Source organism: Eumetopias jubatus, unplaced genomic scaffold (genome assembly GCF_037043125.1).
Source record: "Eumetopias jubatus isolate StellerSeaLion01/CBP00866 unplaced genomic scaffold, mEumJub1_p1.0 scaffold_10, whole genome shotgun sequence".
NCBI classification, from domain to species: Eukaryota; Metazoa; Chordata; class Mammalia; order Carnivora; family Otariidae; genus Eumetopias; species Eumetopias jubatus.
Window position 1 is genome coordinate 99,886,199 of NW_028274816.1, and position 27,188 is coordinate 99,913,386.

At 52.2% G+C, this 27,188-nt stretch overlaps 1 protein-coding gene across 4 annotated transcripts; it reads left to right on the top strand.

The window, feature by feature from the left end:
- The first annotated feature begins 204 nt into the window (after positions 1 to 204).
- Positions 205 to 26,793, top strand: DCAKD (dephospho-CoA kinase domain containing). Of its 4 annotated transcripts, none has more exons than XM_028092795.2 (5): positions 205 to 412; positions 18,077 to 18,304; positions 18,678 to 18,881; positions 22,297 to 22,384; positions 25,386 to 26,793. In XM_028092795.2, the coding sequence occupies exons 2-5, from the start codon at positions 18,193 to 18,195 to the stop codon at positions 25,675 to 25,677; spliced, it is 696 nt and encodes a 231-aa protein (XP_027948596.2). In that variant the 5' UTR covers positions 205 to 412; positions 18,077 to 18,192; the 3' UTR covers positions 25,678 to 26,793. The 4 variants fall into 4 exon arrangements, with proteins under 4 accessions (XP_027948596.2, XP_027948598.2, XP_027948595.2 ...); XM_028092797.2 differs by having other exon boundaries at positions 18,081 to 18,304; XM_028092794.2 differs by lacking the exon at positions 205 to 412 and adding an exon at positions 6,820 to 6,884.
- Positions 26,794 to 27,188: the final 395 nt, after the last annotated feature.

The following is a 27,188-nucleotide window of genomic DNA, read 5'->3' on the forward strand; positions in this document are numbered from 1 at the left end:
ATGGGGGGTTCCTATTGGACGAAAGGAACTTGCGATATAGTCTGGGTTTTGTAGTTTTTGTGTCGAAGGGAGCCGTAGTTAAAAACAGCTCATTCTGGCGAAACCGGAAGAACGTGGACTACAATACCCAGAAATCATAAAGGGAGGCTGTCCTGAATGGGGGGGGCCAGCACTACCCGGAAGTCCTGGGCGTTCAGCCGCATTTTGAGGCAAGAAGGGGCCCAAGGTTGGCGGGGCCGACGCTCCGCAACCGGGCGGCCGCGTGGCATGCTGGGAATTGTAGTTCGATGCTTGCTTAGGGTTTCGGGATGAAGCGCCAAAATCCAAGGTTTGACCTCAGCCTGCCCTTGCTAGTGCCTCGGCCACAGGTGAGCCGTTATTGGCTACCGTTAAGGACCGTTACCATTACCGGGTAAGTAATGAGGCCTGAGGCCTGCGGGTGCTACCCACCGGGACCCCGAATGCATCAGGCCTTCTTGGAGAGCCTTTGCTGTAAGAAGCCAGGTTGGCTCCTGGCCGCCTTTCCTGCCTGGGGACTCTAGGCGGCCCCGGGTCGTCGGGAGTTGGAGGCCTCTTGAGAGGCGGTGGGTTGTGGTGTGCAGAGGCACCGATCCTTAGCCGGGAGACCTGACTGCTCGGTCCGGCTTTGCCGCTTCTTGGTCTCCAGCTACAGGTCTCCACGAAACTCATACAGTGCACCTAGGATTCTCCACATCCGCTTTTTAAAAAGCCCTTAAATGCCAGAGTCTGGGGTAAGGCTTTTCGTATATCTCATTTAATCCTCTCAACAAGCCGAGAAGATGCGTTGTATTATTATTTCCCTTTGGCACAGACGAAGAAACGTGGCCCAGATTGGGTGGTAAATCGGGCAGTCACAAAGCAAGTAAGTGGCAAAATCAGTGTACAAATTTGGATCTGTCGGCCCTTCGGCCCTCTGAGTTCTCTATCACTACAGAAGTCCCATTGTCTGCTTCATCTACCCAAGGAAATCAGTTATTAGAAAGTAATGGTGGCATCTTAACCTAGTTTTAGCGTTGACTGAATGCTTCAGTCCCTTGGGTCTCACCCCTGTGTTTGAGTAATTGCACCTGAGGCATGAGGCCAGCGCCCGAAGACATGGTTCCCATTTCTAGAGATTTCCCATTCAGGTTGGACTGTGGGTGGTACGGCAAGGACATGTTCTTACCCTCAGAGAGTTCCATGGCCGAAAAAAGGAATGATCTTTGCCATTGGGAAACTCTCAACGTGGAAAGAGGGAGAAAGTGGGAAGAAACACTTTGCATCTGACTGAGGGAAACAAAACAAAAAAGAGCTAAATGTTGTCAATTAATTTTTCTCAGTGGCAAGCGCAGAAGTAAATATGATCTGAAACAGCAGATAACCCCCAATCATTTATATCTGATTTTAGAAGGGAAGGACACCCACTCAGACTGAGCACTGGTCACCCACATTCATCTCTCCAGGACCAAGAGTGCTGTCAATATGATGTCTTCTTTGCAGCTGCAGGCCAGAAGAAGATGTCAGAGATAATCAAAATAAAGCCTTACATGTGTTAGATGGATTTAATTTCTAAATGTTTCACTTGTTGTAGCTCATGTGACCTTGTAAAGTAGGTAGGGAAGAGGACTTGAAGATAATTGAGCTTGCAAAAAAACAAAACAAAACAAAAAAACACAAAGATACCTAGTAGCAGAACCAGAACCCACATCTGACATTCGAATTCCCAACCCTGTATTTTCTTTTCTCCCAGAGGTTGAACAAAAGCTAATGAAACATGACCAGGGCAGAGTGATTATAGAGTCCACTGTGGAACCTGCCATTCTTGCAATTCAAAGCTTAGAAAGACACTGCCTTGTATTTTATTGCAAACTGAGCAGTTTTTGCTCAGTGGAGAGCCTTTCTGGGATGTAGACTGGCAATGTGACTGTCATGTCCAAGCTGGGAATGCAAGTACCAGTCCAAAGTTCTGGAATCCAGCACCTCTGAGAATTTCAGAGTTCAAAGGCACCTGAAAAGCACTTATTCCCCCCCTACCCCTTAGGCTCTTTCAAAAGGTAGAATGCTCACTTAGATTTTGTAGAATCCGTTATTTCTCTGTAATAAAATTTAAATGTTATGGTTTTAAAAAGAAATTGAGTATATGTGATACTTTTTAAAAATGACCACTGAAAACTGAATATTGCCACATGTGATTTTGGAATGTAAGTTTACCTTCAAGTTTATTGTCACATTGGGACAGAATAATCACCAAAAGCAGTACAGTGTAGGGTTTCCTAAATTGGGTCTGTGATAGTTTCTTGGGATTCCAAGAGTTCTCATATTTGTTCCTCCCCATCCCCCCACCCCGTAACAGAGAGCCTTCCACCTTCAGACAGTTCTCACTGGTTGAAGGTTGGCCAAGTTCTGCCTTAGGGAGTTACGTGGAAGCATATAATCCTGTGTCCCTCGATATAATTGTTACATATTCTTCAATTAATATCTGGTTCCCTAAAATTCTTTTTTCCAAGGTAGACATTCCCAGCTTCCTGAGTGCCTCATCACATTAAAATAGCAGGATTCTCCCATCTAGTTCTGGCTCTTTCTATCCTTCCCATTCTGGCTGAAGCATTCTACAAAGGCAGTGAGGTACAGCAGAGCCCAAAGGGTGGCTGAGGAATGTGCCTGTGAAACTGCAGATTCTGGAGTTTACTTCTACTGTGGATACCTCTGTAACCCCTTCACAGTTATTACTGGAGACAGTAGAATATAGTGATTAAGAGAACACGCTTCAGAGTCTAACTCCCTGGGTTCTAAATTCTGGTTTTACCTCTGCCTGATGAGTGACCTTAGGCAAGTCACTTAACCTGTCTGAGCCTCAGTGTCCTTACTTAAAAAATGAGACAATGCAGGTAAAACAGTAAAGTGTCTGAGACAGTCAGTGCCTAATAAATTATTATTTCCCTTCCCAGGAAGTCAGCATTCCCTGTGATAATCAAAGAAAAACTTTCTCACGATGTCCATCACAGATCAAGGCCCTTGCTGTACTCCCAGCATGTCAGAGATCCATTTCTTCTAATGGGCCTAGGAAAGCATGAGCCAGGTTGTGGTTCATTTATTCAACACCTTGGAGCACTCACCACATGCCAGGCTCTATGGCAGGAACTAGAGAATGAGGGATAGAACAACACAGTTGTCCCCATGCTGGCTTCACTCTACACGTTGGTAGCTACACAGACTGACCATTATGGTATACAGTGTGTGAGAGAGTGGGAACACCAGATGTAGCAGGACCCTGGAAGCACCCTTAGCCTGGGGAAAGAGGTTCTGGACAAAAAGATGGCTGAGCTGAGTTTTCAAAGGGGAACCAGACAAATGGGTGGGGGCTGGGGGAGTCCAGCTGCCTGAGAGTGGGGTGCTGTTGAGGTCCCGCAGCGAGAATTATATGAGCCTTTTGGAGGTTGAGACGAGAGAGGCAGGCAGGAGTCGACCAGGAGGGATATGGAGGCCATGCTGAGGGGGTTGGGCTTTATCCTGAAGACTACTGGAAGCTGCTGGAAAGGTTTTTAGCTGGGGAAAGAGATGACGAAATTCTTGTTGTTGAAAGATCATACTAGGCAGCAGCTTGGCTGTCCTAAGGAAGAGAGATTTTCTCCTCTGAAGAACAGGGGTAGTTTGCTCAGTTGTGAATAAGGGACAGGGAGATGGTCTTTGGCAGCTTCCTGTCTCCCCTGGAGCTCACTTTCAGGAAGGGTACCCTTCCTTCCTATGACAACGCCTGACACATGGGTCTGGAACGCAGTGGGTCCAGCCTTCTGTGGCTTAAATCTGTGGAATTTAAGAGTGTGCCGGCCATTCCCTGCTAGAAGGCACTTACAGTAAAGTTGGGAAAACCAGGTGCAATTTGAAAAAATACACGGCCTGACTGGGTATGATTAAATGAGCTAGAGAGAGAAGCTAACTACAGTTCAGGGTGGGGCAGGGGGTGCAGATCTTTGGGGCAGCATTGTTAGAAAAGGCTTCCTGGGGGCGCCTGGGTGGCTCAGTCGTTAAGCGTCTGCCTTCGGCTCAGGTCATGATCCCGGGGTCCTGGGATCGAGCCCCACATCGGGCTCCCTGCTCCGCGGGAAGCCTGCTTCTCCCTCTCCCACTCCCCCTGCATGTGTTCCCTCTCTCGCTGTCTCTCTCTGTCAAATAAATAAAAAAAAAATTAAAAAAAAAAAAAAGGCTTCCTGAAGAAAGCAGACTTTGAACTTGGCCTTGGAGGCAACTTAAGTGCCGGATCCTCCATTATAATTTCTGGGGGCCATGTGGACCCACCCCTGAGCTGGAATCACAACTGCAGTTTTACTTTTGTTTGTGTGGTTATACACTTTGCAACCATTTTCTCCCACAAGACCCTGTGTTCTGTGAAGGCAGAGAATATGTTGGATTTTCCTCACCTCTGTATCCTTTGGGCCAGCACAGAGTGGGCCCTCAATTAACATTTGTTGGATTACTTAATGTGTGAATGAATGAATGAATGAATGGTGAGAAAGAAGGGTTACAGGGAAAGGGCAGAGGCAGGAACACGCAGTATGGTGACCCATTGTGTTTGTATAGTGTTTATTGCTCACAAAATGTGCTAGCACACTGTTTCTTTGATCCCCACCATCAACTGTCTCTGACGCTGTGTAATGAGCAGGGCAGGTGTTACTCCCCTTATTACAACGAGAACACAAGAAGTTCAATGATTAGTCTGAAGTTTCACTGCTACTTAATATGAATTCAGACTTGAACCTGGTGTCTTAACACAAAGTCTGGTGCAGTAACTAAATCACTTTCCTTCTTGGCTTTTCCCAAGGGAGAACATATGGTGAGACATATGGTGAGACACATGTCTAGCGGGGTGATTGGGGCCAGGTCACAGAAGGCCTTAAGTTTCAGAAGAAGTTTGGACTTTATCTTCCAGCTGGTGACAACCTATGGGAGGTTTTTTTTTTTTTTTGAGGCTGTTTAATAAAGGATAAATATTAATGGTATTTGTAAGGTATGGCATAAATTTAATTGCATATTAATATTTATCTAAAATAAACATACGGAAAGTAAATTTAATTTTAAGAACCAAGAGTCAAAGACCCAGGAGTCAAAGGAGTCATCTCTCTCGGACTTAGAGGGTTGTTCATCAAACAACTTGAAGCAGCACCATATTCCATGTATCGTGCTTAATGCCAAGGACACAGGGGTGACTGAGATGCAGGTCACTGTCAGGATGAAATGAGACCGTGTAAGCAGCCAGAGCCAGTTTATTATTGCTATCCTGAGTAAAAGACGTTATGTGTTTGAGCCGAAAAAATCCTTGATGGCATCACCTCCAAACTGCCAAGGTAGAGCTTCAGTTCCAAGGACGTACCTGGGTCGAAGGCCCTGCAGCATCCTTCAGCCTTTCCTCTGGGATCATCCCAGCAGAGATGCAGAGCAGAGTTGCAGCTACTGTTGGTCCACCGGACCACAAAGACGCCTACTTAAAAGACAAGGCCCCTGCCTGTACACCAATGCTCACAATACCGTAAGGCAGTGTCTGGGAAAAGCAGGATCATCTGCAGGGGTTTCCTAACAATATACCCCAAGAAGAGCTTGATAATTTGAGAGAGGGGAAGGTATATTCCTCTCCCTGTCATTGCCATGGCAACCAGGGTTACTGATGGGAGTTGTGTATCCCTCTGATGTGTCAGGAGTAGGGAAAAGGTTGAGAACCACAAAGCTAGGTTATCTGTAAATTGTTTGATGCAAGAAGGAAACCGGGCCATTAGATCTGGCCTTATGGAATGGGAATTGGAATTGTTCTGCATGATCCCACAGATTAGAACTAGGGGAGATACTGTATTACCTAAGGAAAAACTTTCTTACTGTCAGGACTGGACTTCAAATTTGGACAGCATGAAGCTCTCTTGAAAAACAGTTCCCTGACATTGGGCATGGCCAAGATTAGACCCCAGAGGTGATGTAGAGGAGATTCAAACACTGGATTGGTGTTTGGACCAAATGGGCCCTTTGATCATGAGATGCAAGCCTATTTATTGGGTGATAGCAGCCGGTGCTGTTGACATTAAGAGGAAAAGTTTCAGGGACTGGAGTGGTCAGAGAAAGATGTTGAATTATTTCATTCTTCAATGTATCAGATCCCTACTGTACTGGGCACTGTTCTAGGCACTGGGGATATTTGTGGTGAACATAGACAAGATTCCTACCTTGAAGGAAGCAGAAAGCAGAGGTCCAGTTTAGGGAAAGGAAGGTGGGTAATTAAGGACCACCTACTATATGTGAGACACCATTAGGTATTTTTATGTATTTCTAATGCTTCAACAAACAGCATAGTAGTGATTATCCCCACTTGAAGAGCGGAGACACGGTGAGGGGCTAAGTGACTTGCTGGGCTTGCACGGACAGAACGAGCTCTACAGCCAGCTGACACTGTAAGACAGCAAACGGATTAACCTCTGAAAATCAGTTTCTTGTGTGAAATGGGGACAGTGGCAGTATCCACCTGTGAAAATTCAATGAGTGCTGCACTACAGAGTGCTCTTCGGACCTGGCGGGTTGGAGGCGCGCAGTTACGTGCCGTAGCTATTGCCAGGGGCTGCACACCTAGAGATGGCCAAGGCCTGAGCTTGAAGCTAGGACTTTCCGGGTCTTTTTTTTTTTCCCCTCGGCGTGGGAGGGCTCTGGCTCGGAACGCGCAGCAAGCCCGCGGTGCCCACCATGCCCAGCGCGCTGGGACCGCGCGCCTTCCCCGCCCATCCTTTCCGCCGGCCGGACGTCCGGTCCGCGTGCGCGCGCTCGCGAGGCCCCGCCTGCCCGCCGGGAGCCAGTAAGCGCCGCTGAGATTGGGCGAGCGGCGGCGGCCCAGGCCGGGTCAGAGGCCTCGGGTACGTAGCGCGCCCCGCAGGCGGGCGGCAACGGCCGGACCCGGCGCGGGGTGGGGGGGCGGGGGGCGGCGCCCCGGGGCTGCTCTGTCCCAGGGGGCTGGGTCCCCGCCTGAGGCCCCGAGGCCCCGCGTCCCGGCGCCGGGCCCGGCTCTGGGCGCTTCGAACCCCGTCCGAGGCGCACCGGTTGTGCTGCGCGGTGGGGCGGGCGGTGCGCGCCTTGTTTTTTCAAACCTGGGCTACAATTTGTTGAGCACATACTGTGTAGCAGCCCCTTTGGCATCCATGGCCCATTGCCTTTACAGCAGCCCTACTAAGCAAGGTGTTATTTTCCTGTTATACAGCTGTGGAAACGGAGAGCGGTTTACAGCTAGAATTATGGCAGAATGTGGTTTCAAACGCAGGTTCAGCCCAAAGTCCCAATGCTTCAGAACTTTGTGGTCAGGTCTATTTTATTTTTGTTTTTTGTTGTTTTTTTTTTAAAGGGAGAGAATTTTTTTTTTTTTAAGATTTTATTTTTTTGACAGAGAGACAAAGCGAGAGGGGGAACACAAGCAGGGGGAGTGGGGGAGGGAGAAGCAGGTTTCTGCTGAGCTGGGAGCCCGATGCGGGGCTCGATGCGGGGCTCGATCCCAACACCTGGGACCATGACCTGAGCTGAAGGCAGACGCTTAACTACTGAGCCACCCAGGCGCCCCTGACCTATTTTATTTTTGAATCCAGTGTCTGCCCTTTCCAGTCTTGTGAACTTGCGTGCCTTTCCGACTCCCAGTTTGCTCATGTGGAAAACGGGAATGATAACCTCTTAGGGTGGATTAAAACTGCTTCGCTGGGTACTGCTGTTTTGCTGAGTGATCATCTCAGACAAGGCTTTGCCTCCACTTTCCTTTTCCCCAGGAGGCTGGACTGGTTATAAAGTTTTAGGGAAGACCCCCGCCCCCCGCCCCCCACCAGGCCTGGGTGGCAGCATGAGATTCCCACTCATCCACTGGTAAAGAGGGCGGCCTGGCCCCATACTTTTCTTCCTTCCCGTTTCCCAAATGGAGACATCGGCACCTCTGTCGTTGAGTTTGCTTATGAAGTTTTATTTCTCCCTTAGTTATGGGAAAATTATCACCCAAATGAACCTTGACATTAAGTCCTAATTTTAAAGATGAGGAAACGGAAGCCTTTGAATAAAGGGTTTTTTTGGGGGGAGTTGGGGGGGGTGATAGCTGATTTTACCAGAATACATCAGATGGATTTGGCGGGGTGCCGACCTAGGTCTTGGGCAATGCTAGAGCTCTGATGGATAGAAAGTAGGCAGGCGGGTTGGGGTGGTTTTCTTTTCGCAGGGCCATAAATTCCCACAGGTCCTCTTCTGTCTTGTGCAAGGTCTGAATCTGTCCTGAGTAATATGGTTAAAGGGTTCAGATCCTTTCTTGGTGCCTTGCCTTAGGAGAAAAGATTAGGGCTAGTAACTGAAGGCAGGCAAGCAGTGAAGTTTGGTTTGTTTTGAAAACTACCCACTGGCACGTTTTTAGATAGCTAAAAATTTTCTCTTGACGTTTTCAAAGGAGATGATTTCTGGTTAATTGTAAATATTAGACATTTTAAAAATGAAACTGTTAGGCATGTAAATCTGCAATGGAATCTCAATACCATAGTGATTTGATTTCCCTTATCCTTTGAAAAAAATAGACAAACCAGTTTAACGTTTGAAATTTTACATTGCTATTTTTCCTCCAACTTATATTTCTACCTAATTTCCTCCCCAGAATTTTCTTCTAGTATGATACATTTTATGCTTGAAAACCTTTGGTTTGTCATCCTACTTCTCTGCAACAAACAACAAAAAAGTTAAAACATTTTTGAAAATTGTCTTGGGGTTGTAATATTAAACTATTTTTCTTGGGTTGAGTTTTTATACTTGCAAAATGTACAATTGATCAAAACACCTGGTTTTGATCAATTGTCAAACATAAGTTTTATTTGAAATGCTTCTCTTAATAAGCTAAGTGGAACTTTTTAAAGTTCCTCTGTGTGTATCGTGTATATTTGCTAGAATGAGCAGAACTTCTGTTTGTGGCCATAAGCACTGAAAAAGTTGGTTCATGTAAATAAATACGTAGGACTTGAAGACATTTTGTTGTGGTAATATTACTCAGCTCTTTGAACACCCTCTGACTTATGGCCAAAAAAAATCACAGTGATCTGTCATTGAAATCAACTATTAATGACCTGCCAGCAGACAGTTCTTTTAGGTCCTCCTTGAACTTTATTGAAAGCAAAGATTTGGAAACCACCTGACTCAGCAGGAGCATTTGTTACGCAGTCACTGCAGGCAGGCACATCCTCAGCATGAATACTGATGTTTCCAAGTGCCCCTTGGTGGTGCCAGGGGAATTTTGCACTAGGGACAGTGCACCTTAGTAAGATTTTGGCCTGGGTGGGTAGTTGTGCCTTTCTTTGAAACCTGGGAGATGGGGCAGGGTAAATGGAGACCTGGGAAAGGAGAGGATGCAGGCATGTTCCAAAGCTGGTCTGTTCCCATTGGTAGAGGCAGTGGGCATTGAGTGGGAAATGTATTCCTACTACACTGTGCCTTTGTGCCCCTTGGAAGATCTTCAAGTATGCCCCAGGTGTCCTGGAACTACCATGCAGAAATATCTAACTTCTTTCAACTTTCATTTCCTCATCTTTAGAATGGGCATAAACCAAAGAACTGACTTCACTGGGTGGTTGTTGTGATCAGATGGGATGAGGGATGTCCCTGGCACATAGTGCTCAAATGTGGGCAGCTACTCTTTTTTTTTTTTTTTTTTTTAGATTTTATGTATTTATTCATGAGAGAGAGTGAGAGAGAGCGAGGGAGGGAAAAAGCAGAGGTGGAGCAGGAAGCCCTATGCAGGACTCGATCCCAGGACCCTGGGATCACGACCCGAGCCGAAGGCAGACACTTAACCGACTGAGCCACCCAGGCACCCCCACTCTTTTTTTTTTTTTAAGATTTTATTTATTTAGAAAGTGTGCAAGTGCATGTGCGAGTGGGGGTGCAGTGGGGAAGGGAGAGGAAGAGGGAAAGAGCCCCAAGCAGACTCTGTAGACTCAGCACTGAGCTGTAAGCACCCCCCCACACACACACACGGCTCCATCCCACGACCCTGAGACCATGGCCCCAGCTGAAACCAAGAGTCGGCTGGCCACTTAACCGACTGAGCCACCCAGGTGGGGCGGCTCCTCTTATATCCTGCCTGTTGGAAACCTCGCCTTCTCTGTCCCCGTTTCCTCATCTGTGAGTCCAAGATATTGTCAGCCCAGAAATGTAGGGATAGGAAGTGATGTGGAAAAGGTTTTGTTGTTTGCATGTTCTCTCTCTCTCTCAAATAAAATCTTTAAAAATAATAAAAAATAAAATAGTTAATGTTAAGTTCCTTCTTACCTATGAGCTGGACATTTTTCTGCGTGCTTTATGTATTCATTCAACAGATGTTTTTGAGGGCCTCCTACTTGTCAGGCCCTGTTTTCAGCACCTTGGATACAGTAGTGCTCAGATGCTGGGGAGAGGCAGATTACAACAGATGAACATGTGGATATGTGATACGTTGGTAGTGATAAGTTAGTAAGTGCTATGAAGAAAAGTGGAACCGTGAGGAGACTAGAGAGTGAAATGAGGGTGCTGTTTTATATATTCGGGACAGTCTCTGAAAGGGTGATGGTCAGGCAGAGGAGAGTGTAAGCCATGCAAGCCCTCTGGGGGGAGAGCTTTCCATGTGGAAGGAACAGCATATCCACAGACCCAAGGTGGGAGCATGCTCGACATAGTCAAGGAGCAGCAAGGCGACCAGTGTGTCTGGAGGGCTGAGATCACGGGGGAGAGTGATAGGAGATGCTGGGAACAGAGATGGCTGCGTCCATCGTGAAGCCCCTGAAGGACCCCGTAAGGACTTGGCTCGTGCTCTACATGAGAGAGGAACCATTGGAGGATTTTGAGCAAAGGGATGAAATGACTGGACTTGCATTTTTAAGGGCTCACATTAGCTGCTATATCATGAGCAGACGGTTGGGGAGCAAAAGGCAGCAAGAAAATCGCTGAGCCAACTGCAGTAATCCAGGAGCAAGACAGTGGTAGAAGGACCCAGCAGTGTCCCCCTGGGTTGTGAAGGTAGCGCGGAGCACAGCCAGCAGGGGGCGCTAGTGGGCAGGATGAAGATTGTGCGCGAGGAGCCAGGAGGACACCAAAGTTTGTGGCCTGAGCAACTGAGAGGGTGGAGGATGCCCTTTGGGAAAGTGGGGTAGATTGCAATGACTGTGACATGTCACACACTGAGTTGGGGAAGAGGAGGTGGCCGTGACGTGTCACCTCATTCAATTCTTTTTTTTTTAAAAGATTTATTTATTTATTTTGAGAGCGTGAGAATGAGAGAGAGAGAGTACGTGAGAGGGGGGAGGGCCAGAGGGAGAAGCAGGCTCCCTGCTGAGCGGGGAGCCCGATGCGGGACTCGATCCCGGGACTCCAGGATCATGACCTGAGCCGAAGGCAGTCGCCTAACCGACTGAGCCACCCAGGCGCCCCACCTCATTCAATTCTGACAAAACCCATGAGTCGTCGTTATTAATCACATTTTATACGCAAGGAACTAAGCCCACAATGCTGAAGTTGCCCAAGGCCACAGAGCTAGTTAAGGGACAGAGCTGAGATCCCATCTGAGGTCCCTGTGACTCTGAAGCCCCTGAGAGTTGGCACTCCCTGTGATCCTTCCTCTGGCTAAGCACCAGTATAGTATTTCAGTGCAAACAGCCTCCGCGGCCACCCATAAAAGCTCCCTGCACTGATGGGTTATGCTTGGAGAATGCTCGAGAAGAGTGACCTGTTCCCTCCCCTTCCCTTTGTATTGGCAGGGGAGAGGGGAGACAGGGACTTAACACCAGCACCTTCTCTTGGGGCTCCCTCCAGGTAATTGGCAGCTTGGAGGAGGTACTGACTTAATAGGCCTAGCAGATGACAACTTGGACTGAGGTTTAAACGGCAGCCTCTCCCCAATAATGAAAGATTTGGAGTGGGGAAACCATAGATAAAAATAGCACTTACTAGTTAACTGGAAAACAATATATTTTTTCAACCACTGGTTCCACGAGAAAATAATTGGGTCCCAAGGCAGGGAATGACTCGTTTTCATGAATGATTATATTGATCATTGGAGCAAAATGGATACATCCTCTTTGGAAAGAATTTGGAAGAAGTGTCTGGCAGGTCATGCATGCCTGGTGTGAAATCCTGGGAGGCTGCAGGAGGAGGAGGAACGGAAGCTGCAAGCTAATGAGGGAGCCAGGTCCTGGCCCCCCCAGCACAGGCAGGTTGGGGCTGTTGATTGGGAGATGCAAAGCAACAGAACTTGCTTCCAAGTTGAGTCCTGAGCTCTCCCAAGGGAGGAAAGAAAGAGTGTCCATTCGGGTATCAGTTTCTTATTCTGCTTAACCCATGGGGTGTTTTGTTTGTTTCCCTTTTTTCCCCCAGGAGGGATATACTATCCTCAGGCAGCGTGTTTGCATGGAAAAGAGAGCAGGCTGGGAGGTTGGTTCCAGCCTCCTCCTTGCCACTGACAGGAGAATGTGACCCCAAGTATTTTCTCTCCCCTTCCCTAGTCATGGACTCATTCAGTTGTTCATTCTATAAAGAGCTTTCAAACACTTTCTCATAACTAATGGGGAGCATTGGTGAGTGCTTGGCATAAATGTATGCTAGGCACTTAGAATGAAACACTTTATATGTATGAACTCTTCTACCCTTCACAGTGACTCAGAGTAGGTGCCATTAGCTTCACAGATGAAGAAACCAAGTCAACAAAAGGTTAAGTAACTTGACCAGTATCACTCACCTGGTACATGATGGATAGACATTGGGCACTAAGCTAGATGCCAGAGACAAAGGGTTGCAAATGACACAGCTCGTGGCCTCGTGGAGCTTATTTTATTTAACACGTCGAAAACAGTCAGGGAAGGAAAGAATGGCGCAGAGAGAGGCCAGGGACCTGATTTGAGTTGGGGGATGGACAGGGCTGCCCTGAGTGGAGCTGTGATGTGCCTTCTTGCTGCTTTCAGGCCCTCACTTAGACCTCCCTGGTCCTGATTTAAGATGATGACCCCCAGGGCGCCGGGGTGGCTCAGTCAGTTAAGCGCCTGACTCTTTTTTTCAGCTCAGGTCATGATCTCGGGGCCATGAGATCAAGCCCTGCGTTGGGCTCTGCGCTCAGTGTGGAGTCTGCTTGAGATTCTCTGCCTCTCCCACTGCTCCTTCCCCCCCCCCTCCGCTCATGCACATGCTCTAAGAAATAAATAAAATCTTAAAAAAAAGACATTGACCCCCATTGCTCTCGATATGCTCCCCACCTAACATCACCATACATATTGTGAGTTTATTGTTTCCACCCTCGCCCCACCCCCCTACCTCCCACAGTAGAGTGTAGGCTTTGCTTGGAGGGGGCAGGCACTCTTGTTTTGAGCAGGGCCTGGTGCCTGACTGGTTGAAGGAATGAATGCAGAATAAACCTAGGGGAGTTAGCTAGGAAGTGAGCATGGTGGCAGGGGGAGCAGCGTAGTACATGGAGGCTCTGAGGTGGGAAAGAGCCTGAATATTCAGGGACAGAAAGCAGGCGTGCAAGGTTGGACCAGGTTCCTTGACTGGGGGGGTGGGGGGGCAGAGGGGTCGAAGGTGGGTAGGTTACATGGGGCCCAGAGGCTTCTGTGACAGGCTAGGAGGATAGGAGGAGAGGGAGGGAGGCAGTGAGGGTTTTAAGCAGGGGAGTGACATGATCAGAAGTCCACTTGAAGCCCTGACCCTGGCCATTTTGGGAGAAGCCAGGCAGGGGCTGGAGGGTGGAGTCAAGAGGCCACTGGCCAGGTCTGGGTGCAGGGGATGGGACTTAGGTTTGTAGGGTGGGCCTAGTGGAGTCAGAGCTAGGACAGACAGCAAGGGGCAGCAGGGTTTTGTGTCTGGAGACCCATGGAGCCGCCTACTCTCATTTTTCCCTAAGAAACACCACCAGAAAAGATTCCAAGAGAGACTTTTTTTTAAAGATTAAAAGTAATCTCTACACCCAACGTGGGGCTCAAACTCACAACCCTGAGACCAAGAATTGCATGCTCCACTGACCAGTCCAGCCGGGCGCCCCAAGACTGTTCTTCCTTGAATGTTTTTTCTTCATCTTCTCTGGGCTGTTGGTGCCCAAGGCGTAAAAAATGAAAGGCAGTTTGGGGAAGCTCAACGAGAGGGACCCCCCCCCCAACCACCATTTACAGAGCACAGTGAAATTCGCTCCTCACTTCATGGACTGCAGACCCCACCTCTGTGACTCAGGTCCCAAGCCTTTTCTTTACACCCTGCTGTCTTTCCCCTGACAGGGAGAGTGAGGGAGAAGAAAGGATTTGGATGTGGCTCCCCTGGGATTGGAGGCCCGCCTTGGCTGATGCCGCCAGGCCTGGGATTATTTCCCGGAATCCAGCTTCCATTTCTCTTGTGCTGGGCATTTGCTTTTCTCTGTTACCATGGGACTCGGCGTCTCCTTCCTCCTCCAGCCAAGCTGGCTCTGGGAACAGCTTTTAGTATTGAGGAGGAGGATTCCCAGGCCACCAGCAGTCTTGTCATTCATTGGTCTCCCAGGCGAACATCTCCGGACGGCTCTGCGAAGTGCCGCACTGCAAAAGGGAGGAAGAAAGCCCCAGTTAGCATCAGCCCCACGCTCACAGGTGTGGAGACTGAGGGTCAGACAGGGGCAGGCATTTGGGGGATCAGCTTTTTGTCATTTATGGAGCACTTACCACCCTGAGCCAGGCTGGTGAGAATGCTCCCACTGTCACACAGTTTTATGGCAGAATGCAGAGAGACTGGGACCCAGGCTTCTTGACTTACAGTCTACAACCTTCCACTTTATTTTTATTACTTTTTTAAAGATTTTATTTCTTTATTTGACAGCGAGTACAAGCAGGGGGAGCAGCAGAAGCAGAGGGAGAAGCAGGCTCCCGGCCGAGCGGGGAGCCCGATGCGGGCCTCGATCCCAGGACCCTGGGATCATGACCTGAGCCGAAGGCAGACGCTCAATGGACTAAGCCTCGCAGGCGCCCCTAACCTTCCATTTTAGCAGCGGTTTTGGTGCCACGCTGGCTGGGACAGTAGTATGGAGCCCGGGTCCTCTGGACCTTTCCTGACGTTTCATAGGGGATTCAGATCAGGGCCAGGTTTAGGAGTTGCTGTGAGGTGCCCCCTGCCTGCACGCAAATGGCGGTGGGATGAGGGGAAACAAGGACTTCCGAGCCAGAGCAGCAGCGGGGTCAGGAGCACAGGTTACCCGAGGTGCTCACTGCTCCGTGGGTCTCCCTGGGAAGGAGCTGCCAGACAGGTCTAGGTGAGTCTTAGGGGCAGTTGGAACCTCAGCCGTCTTTGCCTCCTTGCTAAGCCTACAGGGGACATGGGCTCTGGCTCACTGCAGCTGCCCCCCTGGGCAGGTCCGTGAGCAGGCCTGGGAGTGGGTCCGTGCGAGCGTGCACACACCCCGGCCCAGGGTGAATAGCGTGTCATTATTCTGGCTCACCTGTGGCTGCTCTGTTCTTGGCTGCTTTCACGTGTTACTGTCTCTCCGTCCAGTTTTCCTGAGGGGCGGGACCTACGTTTTCCTTTGGTTACCCGAGAGGTCCCCGATGCGGCGCTGCAAGGCACAGAGGGGCTCAGTCCTCGGTTAGCGCAGGAATGAGTTGCGGACGGCTTGTTGGATGGGAACAGCTGTTATTTGTCCAGCCCCTTTCAGCCAGGGGCCCCCCACGGCCTCCCAGAGCATGTCCTCCTCCACCCCCTCGGCCTCCCTGACAGAAGCCAAGCAGCTGTTGGTCTGTTTCCACAGATGGTTGACCGAAGCACAGAGAACGGTAGACATTCATTAAGTTACCCCAAGAGTCTGGGGCAGAGCTGAGCCTGGAATTGACATCTGTGCTCTGGTTGTTGTCCGTAAGACCTCACCCCCTGTTCTGCAGAGGGCAAACACCAATATGATCCATCTAGAAATCATTTTTCTTTGGCTCGGAATTGATTTGCCTATAGCCACATTCACCGTCCTTATTCTCTCTTAGTCTAAGGATAAATTAATTTTTCATTCCCTGAGTATGTTAAGGCAGGAGTCTAGAGTCAGAGGTGGGAGCCCTGAATTCACGTCAGGCTCCAGTAATAGCTGTGGCCACGGGTACGTCCCTTCCTCTCTGGTCCTTAATCTGCTCACTGTCAATGAAGAGTTAAAGTCGATTCCAAGCCTGTGACTCAGCAGAGCTGCGCCATCGCCATCGCTAGAAATTCCCATTCGGTGTGTCCCGGGAGGGGTCCTGGTCCTGTGAACGGGCAGGAGCTGAGGTCACATGCTCTGCTGGGGCCCCTTCAGCCAAGTCTGGCGAAGTTGGGTGCCCAGGTGATAGTGGCTTGTTTTCAACAGCCAGGGGCCAGGGCCCGGGGCAGAATTGGCCCTTGCCCCTTCCGTCCACCACCGCCTCTTCTCAGGTTCCACTCCCATTCTTCCAGATCGGTCTTCTGCAGAGGAGAGGCAAGCTCACGGCTTTGGGGGGCGACAGGACAGAGCTGGGATTACAATGCTGTTGCTGGATTTTCCATCTCAAAGCTTCAGCTGAGTGAACAACAGATCTTTTTTGACAACTGAACCTTACCCTCAAGTCCTCTCTGTGTCAACTGGAGGGAGACCACCGGGGGGCGACTCCAGGCTCACAGAGATTGAGGGGAAATGCTTTGCAAATGGTTTAATAATTGAGTTAGGCCTCTCCATTTGGATGACGACTCTGGTGGGTATTCTCCTCTCTCCTCCCCTGGCTGCCCTGGGAGAACGAGCCTGGGCAGATTTAAACTTCTGGATTGGTCCTCCCCACCACCCACATTCGAGCAGCTGCCTCCCCCTGTCACTCGGTGTGTCCTCAGGGGAAGCAAACTCATTTCTGTATAAGCTCAAGCAAAGTGTAATTAGGACAGTAAATCTGCCGTTTTACAAAAAAAAAAAAAAAAAAGTCCCATGACAGATTTCAAGGTGCTATAGAAGTGATTTGATGCTGAGGGAGGGATGGGAGAGACCTGGTCGTCAGTGTAATTTCTTCCAGCCTGGGAGCAAAGTCCGAGACATGGTAACCCTGTTTACTCCAGAAAATGCAACACGACTCGAAACAAGTCTTTTGTGAGATGGTCGGAGGCTGTGAGAACGGGGACCCAACCTCACGATCGTCTGTTTTAGTCTCCCGGCCTGGCGCTGTGACTTCAGCACCCGCCTTCCAACCCACGTCTCCGTCCTCACTTCCTCTCCTGGGCACTCCCCGTGGAAAAGGCAGTGTCCCGAGGGCTTCCGATGCGTTTTCTCATTCGGTCTGCAAACAGCCTTAGAAGATAGGTTCCGTCAGCCCCCTTTTATGGATGAGAACACCGAGGTCCCGAGGGACAGGCGACTCGTCCAGGGTCACACAGCATCGTGCATAGAGAAACGGGGTCTGCAGAGGCCCCTGCTCCTCAGTCTGAGCGAGCCGCACACCCCTGCACCAGCCCAGCGTTCCCTCCCACAGCCTGTCCTCCTTCCCTCACGTTCCTCCCCGGCAGGATCCACACTCCTCTAAACCTCAGGCCTCCTGGCCCCCGAGCCGCCGCTTCCTCTGGGCTCCCCATCTGGGCCTCTTCTGCTTGAGGAGGGAGGATTCTTCCCGGTCTAGGCGAGCCACCCAGACAGTGCTGGTGCTGGGGGCAGTGGGCAGGCAAGACATTCTTCCCCATGAGCCTCAGTGTCCCCAGACTATAGAGTGGGGGCTCTGTGGGCATCTGGAAAGTGCCTTGGATTCACCACAGAGGGACAGGTGTCTCCTTCCTATGCGAAATTTGCCTGCAGCGGGGTACTGCTCTTCCAGAAAGCACTCTGCTTAACAGCACCTGACCTTGTTCTGCTTACTCAGCAGTTTGATTGCTAAATTTGTACTATGTTGGTTTGCCTTGTTTATGAATGTTTTCTAAAGACTACTGGAGGCCCGTCCGGAAAGAGTTTTCTATCTTAGGATGGATCCAGAGTTCCCCAAGCTCAGAACTCCACTCTGCCTGGGCAGGCCGCATCTTCCCTTCCATTCCTTCGCCTCCCCCCACCCGCCCGACCCTGGGTCTTCAGGCCCAACACTCATCAGGCCTGCTGTCATCCCAGGCAGGTCCTTCTGGCATTCCTGGGGCGGGCCATCCCAACCAGCCACGCGTGCCCTACTCCAGTGATTCCTCGGCTCCTGGTTCAGCATTCTCACTGGCCTCCTCTTTCCTGGGAAGATGTTCCTGGTGGGCCTCACAGGGGGCATTGCCTCGGGCAAGAGCTCGGTGATCCAGGTGTTCCAGCAGCTGGGCTGTGCGGTGATTGATGTTGACGTCATCGCCCGCCACGGTGAGTTAGGGAGGGGCAGGTGATGGGACTGCGCAGCGGCTCCCCTGTACCCCTTTCTGCCATTGTGTCTCACCTTATTCTGAGTCTTTTCAAGGCCTCGGAGGAGGGGAAGGCTTTCCCGTCGGCCCTGGTCTGATTTCTTGCTCCCTGCCCCCCCCTTCTCATCCCTCTCCTTCACCTCACCCTGTGACCCATTCAAGGGGTTCCAAGCGCTCTGCTCTTTTCTTCAACTGCCTTCCCTCCTCATGTGGTTTTTGCTCCAACGGAAAGAGGCACCCGTGGGTTCCCCCATCATTTTGCCTCTAGTCACTTGGGGGCCTCTGGCTGGCCTGGAGGCTCTAGAGAGTGACCCAGCCCCCTCCTCATGCCACAGTTGTCCAGCCTGGATACCCTGCCCACCGGCGCATCGTGGAGGCCTTTGGCACTGAGGTTTTGCTGGAGAATGGTGACATCAATCGCAAGGTCCTGGGGGACCTGATCTTTAACCAGCCTGACCGGCGGCATCTGCTCAACACCATCACCCACCCTGAGATCCGCAAGGAAATGATGAAGGAGACCTTCAAGTATTTCCTCCGAGGTAAGACCCAGGACCTGGGACAGGGGTGAGGCAGAGCCCTCTTCTTCCAAGGCCGGGGCCCTCCTCCTCTGCAGAAAGGTTAGCCAGGGAGAAGGGGAGCTGGCTGGCCCAGCTGTGGAGTTCACACTGTTCTTTGCACACCCCCACGCAGAGCCTCGTGGCAGCCCCAGAGGAAAGGTGCACATGTCCCTCAGCATTTAAAGAGGTTGACAATTGAGTGAGAAGAGACACTTGAGGCTTTTGAGCCACGATCCCCAGGAAGTAAGTTGATTTTTCTAGCAGGGTTGGGAGTAGTAACAGCTGACAAATAGTGGAGTCTGGAGACCTGAGTTTCAGTCCTGGCCTTAACAGCTTCTAGCTGCATGACTTTGTCAAGTGAGCCAGCCCCTCTGCATAGTGAGGCTAATAATGCCAACCTCGAGAAGCTATTCGGGGGACTGGGTCCACATCAGTGACTGTGGATCACCACGTGGTATAAACCATGGTCGAGTCAGATTTGGTGCTGGTCGGGCTAACTGGAAAGTAAGCTTGCAGACTGGGCACTGGGGAGGACCCAGAATGGCCAGGGCAGGTGCGGGGCAGGGGCAGGGAGAGGAGTCCTTACGTGGAGGATAGTCCTTTGGGGCAAGGGCTCAGTGGAGAGAGTTAGCCTGGCGTGTGCCGGCTGAAAGAAGGGACAGGGAAAAGCCGGGGTCTCTGCTCAGTTGGCAAGAACCTTCTGGAGGTTGGCAGCCTTTCCCAAGCTATAGCCCCAGCGCCAGCCCTGTTCTTAGGACGCTTTTGGGCCGGGGTGACCTGAGCAGGTGCAGGAGGGGGTCAGCCACCAGAGTGGAGAAGCAGAGGGCAGTGGCTTCAGACCAGGCGGGAGGCTGGCCTGGGGCCCCTGCAGATCTTCCCGCCAGCCTCTGGCATATGTGGCCACCAGCCCGGGCATCAGAATGGAAAGCCTGGCTGCTTGTCTCCCCATCATCAGTCACCATGCTGAGACTTTGTTCCTGGAGGGCATGGGGGAGCCTTCTAGGTTTTCTCGTGGCTTTTGCACTGTGATCCTGGCCTTATTTTATCCTCTCATGCATCAAGTTCTCACGTGGAGTGGGGAGCCTCTCCCCACCCCATCTTCCTCTGCCCTGCACCTTCCTTCAGAAGGAGAGGACTTGACAGCCGTCCACGGTGTTGACCTCCCCCCTCACCCCCTTTCCCCTGCTCTGGCCAGGGAGAGGGGGGGCTCCAGGCATCCTCCCTGCTGGGCCAGCTTGTGCTGCACCTTAGGACCTTGCTGCAGACCTCCCTCCCTCTCTCCTCCCTCAAGGAGAGTCTCTGGACTCTTTCTGCCTTTGTCCTGCCTCCCGTGTCTGTGTGACGACCCCCTCCTGGCCCCCACCCAGGAGCGAAGCCTTCTGTCTTTCAGTCCTGCCCTTTTGCGTTCGCTCCCTGGCCAGTTGCAAGTACATCTGCAGGGCTTTGAGGCGGCGGCGGCTCTCCCCTTCTGAAATTAAGCAGCAGATAATGTCACCCGCTCCAAAGTTCTCCTGCTGTGTCATCCACCCAGCCTCCCTTCTCCCCAGCCACCACCACTTAAATAAAAGCCAGAAAGCTCTTTTCAGCTCGATAAGGTGAAAAATGGGGACGACAGCTGTGGCTTCCACAGTCCCAGTTTTTCCCTGATGAGTATAACAAATACAACTGTCAAAGTCGGTACAATCAAACGTCAGATAAGATCACCAGCTGTTGGGGAGGTCTCTGTGTAGGCAGACGGATGTCTTAATAGAGTCCACATAGTTTGCAGAGCTTATCAAGCAGGAGGGATGTGACAGCTGAATAGCCCTTTGCCGGTGAACCGAAGAGCTGGCCACGAGCTCCCGAGAGGGGCCGAGGAGAAAGGACAGTGTGGGGGCAGGGACGGGTTGGGGGTGGAGCAGGAACGGGAGATAAGAGGCCCAGAGAGGGTCTGGTCTTGGCTTCTGTTCTGAGCTGGGAGGCGAGCAGGGGACCTGGAACTGTGGGTCCCCCCCTTCTTCCAGGGAACGGTAGTAATAATAACCCTCATTTATGGAGCACTTGGGAGTGTCTGGGGGAGGCGCTGGGAGTGGTTTACGAGCCTTCGCTCGTTTGATCCTTACCATCTTCCTGGGAGGGAGGTAGCCTTCGCTCACAGATGAGGTTTGTTCGGGGGCCCAAAGTCACATGGTGGGAAAGTGGGGGGGCCTCAAACCCAGGCCTGTCATCACAGCCCATTCTCCTAACCCCCTCGTTCAGCTGAAGGATTTTCTGGGGCTTCCCGAGCAGCAGATCCTGGGGAACGGGAACCACAGTGGCTCGGGTCGCCTGCCCTGTACCCTGTGCATGTGTCTGGCTCTGTGGTGGGAAGTGTTTGCGGTGGGATACCATTCAAGCGAGGCAGGCATCTCTGGGTGGAGGCGGTGCCCATCCCTTTCCCTCATGGCTCTGGGACCCCTGCCAGCTTTTTACACCTACACAAGAGATCCTGGCCCAAAGAGAACTAGGAGTGCGGAGCCCGTGGTATTTGGGGGTGGGCAGCCCCGGGACACCCCCGTCACCGTGGGTGAGGGTTCCGCCCTTGACTGGCCTTGGCTTGTATTGGAAGGGCCAGCCAGTGCCTTTTACCACACTGGAGTGACATATTTTCTTAGTCATAACCACCCACCACCTCCAGAGCAGCCCCTGCAGTCCTTGGCTGGAGGCCTGCCTCCAATGCAGAGAAGCCACCTCTTTCCTTCTGGGGCTCCTGCCGCCGCCCCCTGTATGAGTCTCTCGTGAAGAGTTGGTAGCGATGGCCATGGAGGACTCTTCTCCAGCAGGGAGCCACACTCTTGTTTTTGTTTTTTAGGGTTTTTTGGAGCCAGGATAAATGAAGGAGGGCAGAAAGGGCCCAGTTCCTCCTGGAAACTTCCCAGTCTCCTCCAACTCTGTGTCATTTCCTTGCTCGTGAATAACAACCCTTTAGGTTCAAGATCAAGGTGAACTCAACCCTTGGTGCCTGCTCTGCTCACCTCACCAGCTTTGCCTCCCATTGCGCGAGGCCTCCACAGCCAGAGCAGTAGAACCTCGCTGCTCCTGATGCTTTGCTGTCCCCCATTCCTGGAACCCCCACCTCCAGACACTCATGTTCAAGTATCAGAAGCCCTACCTGCATTTCAAGGCCAGTACAAATGCCATCCCTCCTGCAAGGCCTTCCCTGATCATCTTCGGCAGAAGTGACTCTCTGCGGCATTCTGTTTTGAATGGTATTGGAGCCGGCTAGCGTTGAGGTTATGCCTATCCTCGCAGGATATCCCTTTGCTAGGGAGTTCTCGATGGTAGGGGCCAATGGCTCCAACTCTGTCCCCTAGCCGGACACACAGTGCTTAGTGTTTGCTTGCAGAATTGAACCATGGGCTTCCCGTCGTCTTCGCAGGATACCGCTATGTGATCCTGGACATCCCCCTGCTGTTTGAGACCAAGAAGCTGCTCAAGTACATGAAGCACACGGTGGTGGTGTACTGGTGAGTGTGTGTCATGGCCAGGCCTGACCAAGGCTGGAAACGTGGGCCCCCGGAGTAAAGCAGGTACCTGAGATATGGCCCACATCGCTTTGCCCTTTCCCCACGGGGTGACCAGAAGGCCCTGGGGGTTTGGGTGGCTGTGTCCAAAACCTATAGGAACGACTTCTGTGCCTGACCCAGACGTGCCCCAAGTAGTTGTGGGACGCGAAGGCCCCCAGGCATCTCTAGTTGCTTGGGAGGGGCTCCCCCTGCTGGCAATTGGGGGCACTTCAGCCCAGATGCCCCTGAGCTACCATGTTGTTAATCACGGGAGCCTTTTCCCTCCTTAAGCACTTCTCACCTTGCCAGACAGCTCCCACATTTATTATTACTTCACTCAATTTACCTTTCAGCATGAGGTGTTTAGGGCAGGAGCTGATCCTTCTGAATTACAGAAGAGAAACTCGAGGGGGGAGTTACTTGAGGGGGTGTCCAGGGTCCCCACTCCCACCCCCTGCAGCACCTAAGAATAGACAGTTGCCAGGAGGGAACTGTCAGAGTCCAACTAAGGAGGGAGCTTTGTTCTCAGAATCCCTCAGGACACAACACAAACCAGAATCCAGGTTTGGCAAACAGAGCCAGATCAAACTGTCAGAGAAAATGAGTCCCAGTCCCAGTGGGGGGAGAGAGTAGATGAGGCTGCAGGGTGTCTCTGCCTCCCAGAAACTTCCTGGATGCCACCCACAAGTACAGCAGACAGACACAGAGGTGGGCACTTGGCTGTGTGGGTATTTTGGGCACAGGCTGGCTCTCCAGAGACTGGTGCGTGGGAGGCTCCTAGCACCGCCGGAGGTGGGGCCTGGAGTGCTCATGCCCTAAGCTGCACCCTGCCCACCCTTCCCACCGAGGGCTGCCCTGGAAAGCCCAGTGTGAATCTGGTGAGCCTCCTGGAGGGACTCAGGCGCCCTCATACCTGCCCCCTCTGGCCCGTGTCTCCCATGGAAACCGTCAGCCTCTCTGGCTTCTGTACTCCCTGTCTGCGAAAGGCTATCAGCAGAGGCCAAGCACACTCCATGAAGACTTTGCCTTGGAGTCTTAATACAATTGGAACTTTGCACCAAAGGATCAGAAAAGGGGTTGAGGGGGAATCCTCTAGCAGAGGTGAGAACACTGGTTGTATCTGCAGTCCCAGATGACCCAGATGACCCCACACCTGCCCTGCCTTGCTGCATTTTCCTTCCGGCTTGGTCTGTTCACTAAGAGCAGAGAGCACTGTGGCTCCTGGCAAGTATGCTGGGTTCCATAAATGGGGCCTGTTCTGCAGGAGACCCTCCAGGCCCGCTCACCAACCGCAGGAGCCTTTACCGGCATCCCGGGTGCTGTTCACGCCCCGCTTTCAGGCTCGAGAGAGAGGCCAGAGACGTGTGAATGCGTGATTATTTGCTTTTCATAAAACGGATCTACACTGGACAAAACTAAAGATCCCCTTATGGATTCCTTTAACTATCAGACTATCCCTGGTGCATTTGAAATAATACGGGGCATTTACCAAAGTGTGATTATACCAAAATGGGATTATTCACATTTTTGAGAAATTTGCCAGTTGCAGAGTAAGTGTTTGGGTGAAAGTCCTATTCCCATAAATAGCATCAGTCCTTGAACATATGGGACTCTCTCTGGGCCCCAGAAAGGGCTGTGAGGGAGCTCTGCCTTCACATTCCAGGAAGCTCTGTGGCCTAGGCCACACGTTCTGAAGGCTGTGCCCTCACAGGTGGCTCTAAGCCACCTCCCTTCACTCAGATTTCCCTAGCCCCAGATTCACAGCATCCCTAAGCTTCAGTCCTTGTTCTTAGCCAGGCAGGGATTGGCCCCGTAACCTTGACAGGACGCTGTCCCCGTAACAAAGGAAATGAGAAGTCAACTTACTTTTCAAACGCCGGTATAGACGCCATCCTTCTACAAAGTCTTCTCTGACTGGCCAGCCAGAAATGATTTTCTGGAGCATTCTGTTCTGAACGGCATTAGAATTGACCAGTGTTCAGGTTGTGTCTGTCCTTGGAAGGTGTGTCTTCACACCCCAGGAGGCCCTCTGGTCTAGGCCACACCATCTTGTAGAGCTGGGAGAGCTCAGGCCTAGTGGCAAAGCAGACAGCCCCCAGATGGCAGAGCCCGCTGCCTCTCACTCCCCCTGAGGGGCTCGGGTAGCCACAGAGCTAGAGAGAGGTTAGAGATGACTGACTCCCTTCCAGAGGACAGCCTGGCAGCCTGCGCAGCCGAAGACAAGACAGTAAGTTTCCTGAGGAAGGACCTAGGTGGTAATATCAGAGTGGGCGAAAGACCTATTCTTTGGATTTCCTTTGGAGTCGGCAGACTGGGTGGTGTTTAGCTTACTGTGACGCTTTGTCCTGTCCCAAGGACCAGATCCAGCTCCCTGGCTCCAAGGGGAAGCACCTTGGGGCTGGCCGGTCCCTCCGTGTCTGTGGCATCTCGAAGGGCAGCCGCTGTCTTGGCTGTCAGTGTCCAGGGCGGGAGTGGGAAGGCAAGGAGAGGGGTGCGTGTGGTGGGTCAGGAAGCTGTTTTGGGTGCAGCAGGCCCAAGCCCCAGGGGAGCTATAGGAAGCAGCTGGTTTGCAGGCACAGGCCTTCCAGTAAAGGTCACCCATCCAGGGACTCAGGATGTAGCTGATGCCAGATGACCAGATCTTCCCAGCTTATAACTGGGAAGTCGCAGGCCTAGTGGCAAGGCAGAGAGACCTCAGATGGCAGAGAACAGTGGCTGCAACCCCCCCCTCCCCCCCGCTCCCGTTGATGCTGAGGGACTTCCGGAGCTCATGGTGCTACTAGGGTCCCCACAAAGCGTGCGATGAGGTGGGAGTAGCCTCCCTCCCTGGCCGTGGCCCCGAAGGAGATGTGGAAGAAGGGACTGCCCGCCCACCCCCCCCACCCCCAACCCTGCCGTGACTTGCCCGTGGGAGGGAGGCCGGGGCCTGCGGTGCCTGAGCAGCCTTCCGGCCCGTCCGCAGTGACCGGGACACACAGCTGGCACGGCTGATGCAGCGGAACAGCCTGAACCGGGAGGACGCAGAGGCCCGGATCGAGGCCCAGCTGCCCCTGAAGGACAAGGCCCGCATGGCCCGCCATGTCCTAGACAACTCAGGGGAGTGGAGCAGCACCAGACGCCAGGTCATCCTCCTGCACGCCGAGCTGGAGCGCTCCCTGGAGTACCTGCCCCTGAGGCTCGGGGTCCTGACAGGTCTAGTGGGCCTTGCCAGCCTCCTCTACCTGCTCACCCACTACCTCCTGCCCTCCCCCTAGCCGGGCACTCCCGACGCGTGCAGCGCCAGGCCTTGGTCTCCTCAGAGGCTGAAGCAGGTAACAAATGCTTCCTGTTTCCTCCCAAGCCCATCAACACACACACACACACACACACACACACACACACTCTCTCTCTCTCTCTCTCTCTCTCTCTCTCTCTCTCTGACTCTGGGCTGAGCCCGGCACTGCCCCCCTGCTCCCCCAACCCTTTGGAGTGCATCCTGTCTGAGGCAGGGAAACCGCCTGTCAGTAAATACTCCTCCCCACCTTCCGAGGGCCCCTCCATCTGGACCCACCCACAGAATGGTGCCCGTGATGCGGCATGAAAGCCATGGTGGGAAACTGTTGTAAACTTCTTGGGGGTGCAGGCCAGGGACACAGTCTCTGTGTCCATCGACAGTGTTCAAAACTGGGAGTTTCCCTGGGCTTGAACCCTCTCCAGGCACATGCCCCATCATGACCAAAACCTGCATCCTGGACCAGGGAAATGATTGTGGACCAAGGGCTGCCACCTTCGGACAGGATTCTCCCCTAGGTTGAAGCCCTTGGCCAGGATGCAGTGAGGACTCCCTTGTTGGTAATGCTGTGGCGGGGCCTCGTGTGGGATGACCCACTGCCCCACCTTGGAGTCGGCAGACTGGGTGGTGTTTAGCTTACTGTGATGCTTTTTTAGCTTACTGAAATGCCACTTTGGCATTTCTCCGGCATTCCCCGTACCCACTCCCCACCTGCCACCAGGCCGCCTCCCACTCCGTGTCTTCCTTGCCCTGAACTCTTAGTAGGTCCGCACGCATGAGGCTCTTTCCTGCCTCTGTGCCTTCGCCGTGCTGTTCCCTCACCTAGAATACCTTTTATTTCTCTATAGCTGGATAACTACCGAGCACCATCTGGAACCCCAGGCTGGGTCGGGTGCTCTGGGATAGCCCCCTGCCCATCCCACCCTACCATGTTTTACTTTAATCCACAGAATTGTAATCAGCCAAAAGCTGGCTGGTCTCTTCTACTAGACTGTAAGCCTTTCGAGGGCTGGGACTGCGTCTTGTTTATCTCCATGTTCCTGGTGCAGAGCCTGACTCGCCATTGGTGCTTAATAAAATAAGGTGTGTTGATCTGAAATGCCCCGCACTGCCATTTCTCCCCTAGCACCGTGGACTGACTGAGGTTCCCAGACTTGGCCGATGCCATTTGGGGTTACACTTGGCCTCCTCCCACACTGAGGCCCAGGTCCCTCGCTTCCCCAGGCCCCAGAGGTTCAGTAGCCCTCTGATGTCTCCTGAGACCCCCAGAGGATTCCAGCTAGGCCCAGGTGTACCCTGTGGGAGGTGGGTGGAGGGGCTGGGGCAGCATCCCACTTACTCGCTCCATCTTCCTTCCCCAACCAGTTAGACCAGTGTTAGACTTCGGCTTTCTCTTGCCGCCGCTGGCAGACCTGCCAAGGTGCTGATCCTGCCCAGCAGCCTACTAAACGTGACAAATGCAACAAGGCTGTGGTGGCCATGTTTTGTGTCCCC